This window comes from Dryobates pubescens, chromosome 2 (genome assembly GCF_014839835.1).
Source record: "Dryobates pubescens isolate bDryPub1 chromosome 2, bDryPub1.pri, whole genome shotgun sequence".
Classification (NCBI taxonomy): Eukaryota; Metazoa; Chordata; class Aves; order Piciformes; family Picidae; genus Dryobates; species Dryobates pubescens.
Window position 1 is genome coordinate 33,485,568 of NC_071613.1, and position 13,768 is coordinate 33,499,335.

A 13,768-nucleotide genomic window follows, 5' to 3' on the forward strand; every position below is an offset into this window, starting at 1 on the left:
AATCTGCTGCAGTACAAAATCCACAGAATTACATAAATTAACAGAAAGGGATTAGCTCACAGTGTCTTAAACTGCACATCACTCCTAAAATGTTCAGGAATGACACGGATCAAGGTGCAACATCAATGCTTATGATTCAAACAAAGCTGGCACAACTGGTATTAGAAGAAGTTGAATCCTTTATTAAAAGGATTTTGTACCTGAAATTCTTCCCCAGAATGATTTAACAGTTTGCCTTTGACTGATTAACATAAATAAGGTAAACATACTCTGTTCAAGTGTGACTTCCAGCTACTACATGAGGCTAGAAGCACATCACAAATACATAGATATTTTCAAAAACTCTTAATTCCACTTGTTTTTAAATACTCCTGAGAAAGTAGTTTCTGCTGTCAAAGAAATAAAGTTGCCCTATTAAGGGCAAATTGTAAAAATCTGTTTATTTAAAATAGTTTCTATTTGGAGCTGTAACCTGACATACCAGAGTCTGAGATCTTACTTAGTGCTAGAACATGGATATTGCCTACAGAAATACAAGCAAATGTAAGACACCGTATCTTTACTGTCCACAAGCCAATACTATTTGCTAATTCACAATGATGGGGGAAAGGTAAGTTTTTTTCACATGTATTAAATATTCACATTACAGCCACAGAAATATGACTGATGCCACATACCTGAGATACATTATATCAGTGGTAGCAGGTAGAACTGATGGGTTTTTTTTTAAATCCCTGTAGACCAAAGTGTAATATCTACAGCTGCAGAAAACCTTGATGTAGACAATGTGTGTAGGCAACATATCTGACTTTCCAAACTCGGCCTTCAGCATGCTTAAAAGATTAGAAAGTGCTATACAGGTACAAAGGTATAGCAATGAGCTCCTCATTATTTCTTGAATGAGTTTTTCATTAATCTGTAATACTGTATAATATAGAAATGCTCTGGTGAGCTTTTTCAATAGTTCTTCTTTCAAAACAATTTTGTAATTATATGAATTAATAAATTTCTCACCAGATGCGACAGATTGCATTGGTGTTTATAAAACCCAAAATTACTGCTCCCTTGACTTAGCTGCTAAAAGTAGTGGAAAATGGAAAGTGGGATAAATTAGGCATGACCTTCTCACTTAAAATACAAAAATATGTACAGGTTTGGGGTTTTTCTGGAGTGTTTTGTTTGCCTTTTTTTTTTTTTAATTCCAGAAAGAGTAGTTAATTTAGTTCTGTTACTCCACTTACAATGACTTTCACATATCAGCTGTGGCTTGTCATCTTGGTGTAAAGCAGGTCTTCCGAATTCCCTTTACAGACACCACTTCCTGTGCACTGCTGATGAAAAGCTATGTACTGCGGAAAGTGGTCATGTCTTTGGGCTCGCTGCTTGGCACGCACCAGTCATCTGCTTCGTGGTTTGCTTTGTAATGCTTCCAGGCTGCTTTGTTATAGACAGGAAGTCTTTCAATTGATTCTGTTGATAAGGCCTGTAAGTAGAGAAGACTTTTTAATCAAAGTTTAGTAACAGAACAAGCAGTTTCATTAGCAGTTAATTAGAGTTGCTGATAAATTTTAAATGGTGAAGTGTTACATCATACCTTTATGTAAATAACTGCATCTGTGCCGTAGCCCTCTAAGGAATATAGTTTCAGGTCTCCTTGGAAGTACTGCGCATACAGTCGTGATATGGGTAAGCCATAACCAAATCCAGCCTGAGAAGAAAAAATGGGGGGGGGGGTGTTATTGCTATCATTATTTATTTTTGTGTGTATATATATATATAGGTTTGGTTTTTTTATTGCTATCATTATTTTTCCTCTCATTCAGTGGTGGCAGCAAGAACTCAGAGTCCTGTCCTAACTGCAGCATATGCAGGATAGATAAGTGTTCTGCTTGAGGCAGCTGATCTTTTGTAAAGAACAGAATTTTGAACAAGTTTAAGTAATTCTTTGTAGTTTAGGGTTTTATGCAATTTTCTAGTTATTTTCAGAAAAATACTTGAATTAAGCTTCAACATTCCAATGGTGATACTTGTTGCATCTACAAAACCAGCACTTCAGAGTTTTGGCTAAATGGTTTCTTTTGTGACAATTAAATATATCCAAGATGACATGGTAGGAAAGATTTGCATACCAAAGGCGTAGCTCGTGACGTCTCAACACGGGGACGTGGTGCTGTTGAATACATATAGTTGAACAGTCTATCGATTTTCCTCATGGGAACACCTCCACCACGATCACTCATCTGGAACAAGAAGAAACATGTAGTATTGTACCCTTGAATACATTTTTATAGAAGACAGCTTCTCTCAAACAATGATCCAAAGTTCAAGGTAAATGTACTATAAAAAAGTTGCCTCTATTCAATTCTGAGTTTTCTTAAATTCTCTCTTACAGCAATGATCAGAGAGGTTAATCCTTCCCTTTCATCCCTTATCCAAACCATTTAAATAAAGTAATACCACAAGAAGCATTCATAAGCTCTTAGAAGCAAGAAAATTCTTAAATCGTGCATTCTTTTTATCTTGTTCATAACTCAGTTTTGTCTTGAGGTCATAACCTTTGCACAAATGCCAGATTCCCTGTATTTTTATCTTGCAGAAGTACTCTCAAGTTAAATGCAATCTCTTAAAACCAATTGCTGAAGGACTAGCAAGAATTGGTTTACTATATTTCAGTTGATGCAGACCTTACGAAAAAGCCAATGCTTGCAGTTGGTTTTTGAAAACCAACATGGGTATTGTACAGAAGAAAAAGAAGAAATTACTCTGCAAACTGCACTTCAGGGAGGTTTGTTTTACAGGGAATGTATAATGTTTATTTCCCTTTTTTTATCTTTAGTTGTTTCATGCCTGTATGGCTCTGTCATTGCCCCATACAAAATGCTGATATCACAACTGTATGAGGATGCCAGTTCATTTTCAGCCATGGTTGCTTATAAGGTAGGCAAGACATGAGCATGACCAAAGCAGAGAATTCTATTGCAGAACCTTCAGTGCAACTGTGCAACCTTTCCATGCATTTCCTACTGATGTAGTATGTCAAATTCCTCAATGGCATAATGGTCTTGTTACTTACGTACTTGCATCTCATACAATCTATTGTTGGAACCAGATCACCCCTGGCAGAGTGTAATATGCTGCCTATGACAGGGAAAAAAATACTACTCAAAATAACCTTCCACAAAATCAAAAAAGTGTGTACCTTCACAGTTAAGTCCTCATTCCCCAGTGCGACGTGCACGTGAATTGGAGGATAAACACATCGATCAGCATTGTGTTCCATGGTGGCTCTCATTGCATTCTGCAATTTTCAAGTACAACTTGAATCTTGTTCTCACCACTTTTTTTTTTTCCTATTTATATATATACATATATATATATATATATACACACACACACACATATATATATATTAAAAAAAATCTTAAACCATGAATTTAAGAAAGTTACTTTCAGCACATATTTCAGAATTGGGACAAATGTATAAGGTTTTATCATAGTTTTTTTAAATATTTCTGGTTTATTCTGTATCAGTATTTGTATGGTTTACTGTAATATTGCCTATTGTTTAAATATTTAGGGGTTTAAAACAACAGAACGTTTTTATCTACAGGTTTATATGTAGAAGTTTTTGTAATGCATAGTACACACAATATGACGAGATCAAGAGAAGTCTAGGACTGAATTGCTTGAAGAAAGCGCTATAGGAATTGTTATGCATTATACCAGATTTGAAGTATTTTATTCTCTCTTCCTTTAATTACTGTCTTTATACCTTTTAAGTTTCTTTTGACAGAGCTGTCTACTCACAAGGTGTCAGATGTATTCAGTATCTAGACAAAGGTGATAGATCTTCAAAAGCTGTTCATTTTCTACGCAGTTATTATTTGTCTAAATATCACAGTTTAGGTATCTTCCTGCAGTCAAAAAGCAAGGGGGTTGCACTTGCAAAACCATGCTGGTATCTAGAATTGTTTCAAAAAGTCACACACATACAATCTCCCTAAACAAAGTGTATAAAAGAACCATATACTGGTAAGCACACAGACCTTGAAGAGTTCAAAAACCATGTGATAGAGATGTGATGGCACATACACCACTTGCATGGGCTGTCCCGGTGATTTATCTGGAGAAAAGAGAATGTAAGAAAGATACCTAGTTTGCTATTTCATTTTATTCATTCCTACAGTAATTCAAAATGTGTATTTGCATCATTGAGAGAATTTATGAGAGAAAATTTGGACAGAAATCTTTTGAGAAGTCTCTGTTAATCAAGTCAGACTCAAGATTTTCAAATGTGCTTGCTGCTTTAGAAATTGATCTCAAAACTTACTGTGGCATCACTAATTAGTGCGTATAACAGTTGCTTTCTAATACCTGTAAGGAGGTTATAATGAACATAGAGTCAGGATTTTCAGGTGGTGGGAGACCAAGAAACAGTGAGTATCAGACTTGATATAGAGAAAAACATTTCCAACATGACAGTTAAGCATTAGAAGAGTTTCTCATAGATGCTATATAGTAATCGTCCTTGGAAAATTTGTAAGGCCAAACTGCATTAAAGTCTGGTGCAAGCTGGTCTGGCATCATAGCTGTCTGTGGAGGTCAGGCTAGAAACCTCCTGCAGTCTCTCCCAACCCAGATTACCTGTATGATCCTATAGTGCACCAAATATGCAGTCAAGCTCTTAGCATCAACAAAACCTCCACTCTGGACTTCTGGAGGGTGGACTTCAGATTACTTAAGGAACTAACTCAAAAGGTACCTTGGGAAACAGCCCTTAAAAACAAAAGGGTCCAGAAGGGCTGGACCTACTTCAAGAAAGAAATTTTGAAGGCATAGGAACAGGCTCTGCCAATGTGCTGGAAGATGAGCTGCCAGGGCAGATGGCCAGCCTGGACGGGCAATGAGCTTCTGAGTGAATTAAGGGGGGAAAAAAAGGGTGTATCATCTTTGGAAGGAAGAAGAGGTAACCCATGGAATGTTTAAGGATGTTGATAGGCCCATTTAGAACTTAGACTGGCCTCTGCTGTGAAGGACAAAAAATGCTGTTACAAATATATTAATGGCAAGAGGAGGGGCAAGGACAACCTCCACTCCTTAGTGGACATGGAGGGGAATATTGTAATAAAAGATGAGTAAAAGGCAGAGGTACTTAACACCTTCTTTCCTTCAATTTTTAATAGCAGGATAGGTTGTCTTCCAGACAACTGGCCTCCTGAGCTGGCAGATGGAGTCAGGGAGCTGTATAGTTCCCCTGTAATCCAGGAGGAAGTAGTTAGAGACCTGCTTAGCCACTTGGATCTCCACAAGTCCATGGGACCGGATGGGATCCATCCTAGGGTGCTGAGAGAGCTGGCAGATGAGCTGGCCAAGCCACTCTCCATCATTTTTCAATAGTCCTGGCTCCCTGGAGAAGTCCCAGATGACTGAAAGCTGGCCAATGTGATGTCCATCCACAAGAAGCATCTGGGGGCAGGTGTTGATCTATTAGAGGGTAGGAGAGCTCTGCAGTGGGAACCTGACAGGCTGGACAGATGGACAGAGTCTGACAGCATGAGATTTAACACATCTAAGTGCCAGATTCTACACATTGGCCACAACAACCCCATGCAGTGCTCCAGGCTGGGGTCAGAGTGGCTGGAGAGCAGCCAGGCAGAAAGGGACCTAGGGGTACTGGTTGACAGTAGGCTGAACATGAGCCAGCAGTGTGCCCAGGTGGCACCTGGCCTGCATCAGGAATAGTGTGGCCAGCAGGAGCAGGGAGGTCATTCTGCCCCTGTACTCAGCACTGGTTAGGCCACACCTTGAGTCCTGTGTCCAATTCTGGGCCCCTCAGTTTAGGAAAGATGGCGAGTTGCTCAAACATGTCCAGAGAAGGGCAACAAAGCTGGTGAGGGGTTGGAGCACAAGCCCTGTGAGGAGAGGCTGAGGGAGCTGGGGTTGTGTAGCCTGGAGAAGAGGAGGCTCAGGGGAGACCTTATTGCTGTCTACAACTACCTGAAGGGAGGTTGTAGCCAGGTGGGGGTTGGTTTCTTCTCCCAGGCAACCTGTGTCAGAATGAGAGGACACAGTCTCAAGCTGCACCAGGGGAGGTTTAGGCTGGATGTTAGGAAGAAATTCCTCACAGAAAGTGATTGGCCATTGGAATGGGCTGCCCAGGGAGGTGGTGGAGTCACCATCACTGGAGGTATTTAGACTGGATGAGGCACTTGGTGCCATGGTTTAGTTGATTAGGTGGTGTTGGGTGATAGGTTGGACTCGATCTCAAAGGTCTTTTCCAACCTAGTTTATTCTATTCTACACCACAACCTGTTCTCGGATTTATTAGATATAAGCTGACTTCTAACAAGAAACCTTCATAAAAATGATAGACAATTTTGCCTATAAAACTGTTAATAGTTTTTGTCCCTTTTTTTTAAAGAATAAATTCTAAAAAAAAAATCATGGGGAAATGTTCATTTTACATCAAAATTTAAGGAAAGCTTGCTCAGAAAATTCTGCTGGCTCTTAAGGTTCTTTCAGTTCAACAAAATACTTTCTCACTAGATTCTGTTAGTGACCAGTGCTTTATGAACATAAAAGGTGAAGACTACTGATATTAAACCACCTAGAACAAATTGTTATTGTGGCCAATGTGTAGAACAAATTGTTCTAGCTGTGCACAGCAAGAAGAAAATGGAGACAGGAATCAGAATTTGAAATACATCAGCTTCTTCAAGTCAGTGTCTTCCTGACATGCTCCCCCGCCCCAGATCCCATGCCTAAGGCTCAAATAATAGTCTCCACTCTCAGCTATGGGCATTTGCCTTGAGTCAGGTTTAACTCACCTTCACAATTCATTGAGTAAAAGGCCACTCCTTTTGTAAAAATTGAACACTTTGTTCTGGCTTCTGGAACACATATGCCATTAAATGACCCCTCAGTGCAGAAAATGAGTTAGCGTGACTGATGGTTTCCTACAAATGTTTCTAGTATTGTGCTCCAAAGATGAGACGTAAATAAAGCCTTTACCCTTGATACAGATGCCCAGTATTGTACAGTAGGAAGGAAGGACCTGGAATTTGCCTTCAGCTTCACAGGCCAAATTTCTGTGGTTGCACCTTGGGTTTCACAATTACTTGTAGGATCAGTTTTGACTGCTTGTTTTTGTAGGTCTGTCTGAACTTGGCCTCTCATGTTACAATCTAAACTTCAAGCCCCATGATACTTTGCACCAGCCAGCATTTGCATTTTGAAGCTGTTGTGACAGCAGCATGGTATTGAGAATCAGCAGCAGATTCAACTCTACCCATGACAAATGCACAGTGTAGGGTGAAGACATACAAGAAACCTTAAGAGAGGGAAAGAGGCTGGTAAGTCTGTTACATTAACATCTGTAGTGTCAAAAAACTGTTCTACTAATTTCAGTTTTCCAAGTAAAGGTAGGAACAGAGAAAGCCAGGTTTAAAAAAAAAAAAAAAGGCCTAAAAAATTACCCTTACTGATTTATGACAGCAGAGGTAAAGAATGCTTTACTACATGGAAGGGGAAGGAAATGTTTCAGTCCCAGCTACTTTAGAGGATGCCATTACTACATTCCAGACAGCGCTTCATCCCACATTCACTTACTGTTCAACTCTTCAAGGATGAGTTCTGGAGAGCTCATGTAATATAAGTCACAAAGGCTCTTGGCACTTTCGTAGCCATCTATAATAAAAATACAGAAAGTTCAATTCCCCCCTCTACTTTGGGGTTTTTTTCTAAACACTCTGTGCTGTCAGATTTTGTATTTTCCCACAACAGCTGGGTTTACATGGAAATGTGACAAAACTGTGTTACACTTTAAACAAAAGCTCTGCTCCAGGTAGGAAAGAGCTAATCAGTATATGAATATGAAGAAGGGCCTGTCAGTGTAGACATTCATATCAGTTTTCAGGATTCTTGGGTTTACCTCTAATAACTTCCACAACGTTGCAGGTAGGATCAATGCTTCCAATGTGTTTTGGATGAGCTGGATTAATTTTCCCACCAAACAGTAAAGCTGCCAAATAAATACAGTATTAGTTAACAACCAATATAATTTTATAATTGTAGGTTGTTTCTTCAGTTTTTGCTAAATAGGAATTTATAGGTAAGCTGTAATTCCCATCTTCACCACACTTGAAAGCCTCCTATTAATAAATATTTTTAAGAATTGTCTTAAAATTTAATTCACAGATAGCAAAACAAATAGTGTACTCCTGAGAAGCATTTAAATACGCTGACACCATACAGGTATCATTTCTCCTCCTTTTAACAATGGCACTTACAGTGTTGATTGAGGAGCATTCTAATTGAAATGCGACTCATGTAGAAACGGTCTAAAAAGTACTGCACATTCTGTGAGGTCACTGGATCAATGCCAAAGCTTTCCTTGTACTCTATCACTCCTTGAGCCATCGTAGGAATTACATCGTTATGTCGATTCCGGATTTTTATCACAGTGTCTGTAAAACTAAAATTAATACATTGTTAGTAGTTCACTTCCAAGGGCATTTAATACTCCTAGAATAAAACAGCCTACAAAAAAGACCGTAATATACAGAAGTATCACAGGGCTGTCTATGGCAGAAAGAAGACAGGTCAGTCTTCACAGCCTGTTCCAAGCAACTAGCATTATTGATTATTTATAAACAATATTATTATCTTAATTACTGACAAGAAAAAGTGAAAACTCTGCAAACCATTTTTTAATGTAGGTGATTCCAATCCTGTCAAACAGTTGCAGACAACCAACAAAATCTACTTTACAGGTGAGAAGTTGCATACGTCAGGTCTAACATTAAAAGTAAGCAATTGGTAAACACTTGGTCAAGTTTATCATATTCATAGCTTCTTCAGTCCTGACCACAATGATATGGCATAGAAATGCTGTGTTTCACATTTTAATGTACTCTCCTTTAGGGGACAGAGGGCGATACTACTACAATTCTTGTGTAAAGATTGGAGATAGCTGATTTTTTTCTCAAACTGTCATTTTCTTGCCAGCCCTTCTACAAAATAATAACACATGTGACAGCAAATCCTTACCTATGAATAGCCCCTGAATCTTCTGAGCTTTTGTCCTTAAAGTCAAGAATTTCCTGAAGACTTTGGACATACCTTTGGAAAAAAAAAACATGACAAAGACCAATCTTAACATGCCTCCCCAAATCCAAATCCCTTTGGCAAGTAATTTATGGTGTTCAAAGTTGCTTGTTTCCAAATCACTGGATTTCATCAACCTATCCCCTGTGAATTTTCTTAGGTTCTGATGTTTTCTTCCAAATTTTCCAGAGCAATGAATTCCACAATGTAATTAGAATGCATAAAAGATCCTCCTTGTGTTTCAAACCCAGTAGGTGATGAATTATTTGCAGCCCCCAGCAAGTTCCTGTTATTAGCAAAATCTTCCCAGCTTGTTTGTGATTTAAGTGTTTCTGCCATCTCTTTCCTTAGACATGTATCTTCCAAGCTGAAGAATTCTATTTGGTTTCTCCTCACGTAGAAGTTGTTTCTCCTCATGCAGAAGTTGTTCCAACCCTCTGATTATCCCTCTTGGTCTTTTCTGTTCAGGATAGAGTCACTAGAACTGTGTGTAATTCAGAGGAATAATGGGCTAACACGGTGGTACAATTACATTCCTCTCTGTAACTTAGCTCCTAGCACTATTTGCCTTCTTGTCCACCAACTGATACATTCAGAAAAATAGTCCCAGGAGCATCAAAACTTTTTTTCCCCGTTGTAAGCAAGCAAGCATACAAGGAGAGGAGGTTCCTCTCTTTGCTCTACTTTGCATTTCTCCAGCTGGAATTCATTTCCCATTTGATCAATGTGATTTAATATCATGAGAATTTAAGCATTTGTATTTCATTAAGAGCTTCCATCTTCATTGATAGCTTCTTTAATATTCAGTCATCTAATCAATCCCACTTACTCACTGGCAGATTTTCTGTTCTCTTCAATGTAAAAGCCTTTCCAGTAGTTAGGCACCTTGACCTTACAGAAGTTGAAGTGTTAAGTTCCTTACTTGAGAATAAATTTCACTTTTCAAAGGATGCCTTTTCTTCTTTTAATAGCCTCATTCTTCGTGTTGTTTTACATATTTTGGCTATAAGCTGTTTCTTCATCTTTTCTACACCTTTACTCTTAACCTACAATAACCTGTCTTTTAAGTGGTTTCTGCTATGTTTTGCAAGCATTTTCCTGCTTCATTGGTTTCTTCAACTCAATTCTTCATTTTAGGTAAGTTCCCTGTTAAACGCCGTTCTGGTGGATTTCTGGTTTTAGGGGATTCTCACACATGACTGTTTGAGATACTTAATGATTTTTAATTCCCTTGTGGGTTCTGTTAATTGCTCCTAAAGTTTTCTTTCCCAAGTCTGTAAATTTAGTTTCTGATTTAGGTCGCAATGGGATATATAGTCAGTCTAAACAAGCGATGGTCATGTAACAAGCACATGAAACGTTCTTTCTGTGGAAGAGAATTAGTTCCTCCAACTTCTGTATGTGCAGAAGGTCACCCTTTAAAGGTATGAAAGGACATTGTTCTTACCAGCTCTGCACCAGTTGAACTGAAGGTGTTCTTAGGAGGTTATCTGGAAGCAGGCTTATTTCCTTCATTATGTTTGCCAGCCTCACAGGCAATTCTTGTCGCAGAAACATAAATGAAGTCTTTTCGCAAGCATTTTCAGATCCTAAGCCCAAAATGAATATATGACAACTTCAGAATAAAATCAGTACTTACAGCAGAGACCTACACAAATGCTTACTTTTTTGAATAAGATCTATATAGTTTCATTTTAAAGTTTACTCCACTGGTCTGGCAAGCTAGTATTTCTTTCACAACCACAGTCCATTTATATTTCAAAACATAAACTAGAGAAAGCTCCCAGCTCTCTCGCAGTAGCAAAAATCAACATACATAAAGTAACTGGTGCAATAGCTGCAGACCTGTACTATTCAGCTTTAAAAAACACTTAAATCCATGTAACTTGTTCACTTTATTTACAGCAAACATTGAGTGTAACTAGCACTGATCAAACAGTGTGTAATTTGAGTATGTTAGGCAAATGGAATCAGCACAAGAAATGATTTCTGGGAAAGATGCTTGAGAAAATATGGTCCCATACACCCTGCATGATCACTGATCTTCCTGAATTACCGTAACTCATACTGGAACACTTTTAGAAAATCAGTTCTGTAATAGTTGTCTAGCTTTTCAGCTTGATCTGTTGTAGTTTAAATTCCCTGTCGTACAAGAATGGAAGACAAATTAATTCCCATCAATACTGAGAGAGAAATCAAAGTAGGACAGCTACTGTGCAGTCATTAAAATAGTAGTTCTTTCATACATTTAATTCTTAAAAAAAAAAAAAATAAAGCTAGCAGCTAAATAGCTGCACCTGTTCATAATTGACCTATCCTTTTATAAAGACAGGTGTCACCCATGTGGGTGGCAATTAAATGTGGTTATTAAGACCAAGATGTAAATTTACTCCTGTAACACTTGTTTTACTAGGTGAGAGAAAGGAGGGTGCAGAGTTGGGAAGAGGCCAAGGAATGCTGTACTTTATTCTCAGCCAGACTTCTCACTAGAATTCAAGTGTGGCAGATGAACAGGTTAGTAAGTTCAGGTGCTGTTTATCAGCTGCAGTGAACCACGTACCTCAGGCTTTTGGTGTTTCACAACAGGCAACTCCTAAAAACTAACTATGGTGTTTCTGTTCAGTTTACTCCTTCCATTTGGAAAGGAGTTGGGGGAAGAAGGTTAATGGAAGAAATATGGAAAAAGAGAAAGCTGGGAGTGTCTTGACCTGGAAAAATCTTCACCAAATTGAGTTTAGTTTAATGAATCCAGACTCATGTATGTCAGAAACTACACTGATGAGAAAATGTCAAGTTAATGTAATACAGAAAGTGAATAGCTTACAAAAAATTCCTCCTCGGTGACACTTACCAGTATCACACATTGTCTATATATGGCCTCTGTGCAGAAACCCTACATTCTTCTCCCTAGTTGTACTGTATTTCAGGTAAGACTATTACTGGCCTTTCCCTTGAGTGAAATTCCACAAACAAGTCAGATTGAAGATATTGGAATGCCACAATAATCTTAAATGCCTCATATAGTCAGCAAATGACACCCCACAAATTGTATTTTTATCTGGAGACCATATCTTTGCCATCCTGGGTCAACTATCTGTCATTAAATCCTTAAACAAAAGAGAAAATAAAATGTAAAAAGTTTTCAATATTATCTTTACCTTATGCTCAGGTACTAACAGCAGAAATGTAGCCTAATTTCTGGCAGGAGGCAATACCATGTCCTGGAAATAACCACTGATTTTAAGGTAAGCAGTTTTTCATTGCTGTTTTAGTCATAAAATAATACAGGTCAAAGTGAACTCTGAATTGCAAGATTCTTTGCTTGAATGTATGGTGGAGTTTCTGTACAAATCTGGAGGATTAAGTATTGGACACATTTTATTGCAATGTACAAAATGCTGAATAGATGAAGTGCCATAGGACACATAACAGAACCTTTGTTGTAAGCCTTCGTACTTGAAGTCTGGGGTTCTATGATTAGTTGACAGTTACATTTTAGTTACCAAAATGTAAAAAATCCCACAACTATTAGCTAGTTAAATGTTTCCATAGGATATTAATGCAAGTATTTATGCACATGAGAGTTCCTTGGGTTCAGGAATGTATTATAGTATGGCTCCATCCCCAGGCTTTGAAAGGCTTTCTCAGTGGGACCGAGACTTTTCTCTGTATAGTCTTTCCTTGGAAGCAGAATAGAATAATTCCTTTGAACGTAGAAGCATTATGAGTAGTTTTCATATAAGATTGAGTATCCTGTTTACTCATTATCAAGGCCAGATTCCCGGTCCTCCAGGATGGCTCCTGGTGTTTGCATCCTACTCTTTTTATCACGCACCTCCTGAAACAACAGCTGAGTGAGGTATTTTTGTAGGGCACTGACATGTGACTGTGGAGGAGCGCCAGCTGAGATTAAACGTGTCTCGCGTTTTCTATACCTTTAAACGTTGCATGCTGCTAGCTTGCAACAGGTTTAGCAAATCTCACCCGAGTCATTGCTCTGACAGTACAAATTGCCGCCACTGTCCCCATACTCTCCCCAATACTACAGATTCGGGGAGCGGGGGGGGGGGAGCTACAAGCGACTTCTGTTTGACGTTTTCAGCTACATTTCAACCTTGCCACAGTTCCCGTTTCCCAGGGAAGAAGCCAACTGGGCTCATTTCTCCTGGTAGGAAGCAGAGCCTTTTTCTGCCAAAAAGGACAGTGTCAAGAAGCGTTAAGCAAGAGTAGGGGAAGGCGGCAACGCTGACACGGGGGGAGGGGAGGAGGGTGTTGTTTGTGGCCGCGCGGAGCCGTCCCGCCCCCGCCCTGCTCCTCACAAGCACCTGCGGGGAGCGTGGCGGAGAGGCCATGGTGGCGGCGTGGGGTAGCCCCGGGGGTACTCACCGAAGTCCAAAAACTGTTTCATGGAAAGCGGCGAGGGGGAGAAGCGCGAGTAGAAGTCCACCTGCTGCGGGATGCTGCCCGGGGAGGCGGCGCGCAGCAGGGCTCGCAGCAGCCTCATGGTGCGGCTCTCGTTCCCCCTCAGCTCGGCTCAGCCCAACCCGGCCGCCATTTCCCGCCACGCCAGCTCCGCCGTCGCCGGCTCAGGCAGCGGCCTCCTCCGTAGCGCAGCCGGGAGGAGGTGCCCGAAGCGGTGGGTGTCTCCTCCCGACCCACCCCC

The 13,768-nt window shown here is 39.7% G+C and overlaps 1 protein-coding gene across 1 annotated transcript; it reads right to left on the reverse strand.

The window, feature by feature from the left end:
* Positions 1–213: 213 nt before the first annotated feature.
* PDK1 (pyruvate dehydrogenase kinase 1) lies at positions 214–13,768 on the reverse strand. Its single transcript, XM_009905509.2, has 11 exons — positions 13,492–13,768; positions 10,553–10,694; positions 9,049–9,120; positions 8,289–8,473; positions 7,931–8,020; positions 7,609–7,686; positions 4,047–4,123; positions 3,200–3,298; positions 2,130–2,240; positions 1,595–1,708; positions 214–1,483 (listed from the first exon to the last, which is right to left on the reverse strand). The coding sequence occupies exons 1-11, from the start codon at positions 13,607–13,609 to the stop codon at positions 1,343–1,345; spliced, it is 1,227 nt and encodes a 408-aa protein (XP_009903811.1). The 5' UTR covers positions 13,610–13,768; the 3' UTR covers positions 214–1,342.

Bases quoted from the DNA above. Each gene is read 5' to 3' on its own strand.
- PDK1 (XM_009905509.2), bottom strand. From the start codon at position 13,609: ATGAGGCTGCTGCGAGCCCTGCTGCGCGCCGCCTCCCCGGGCAGCATC. The intron at 9,121-10,552 runs GTAAGAACAATG...TTTTTTCCAAAG, and splicing joins GTTCAACTGGTGCAGAGCTG to GTATGTCCAAAGTCTTCAGG. The intron at 1,709-2,129 runs GTATGCAAATCT...TTTTCTTCTCAG, and splicing joins CGTCACGAGCTACGCCTTTG to GCTGGATTTGGTTATGGCTT.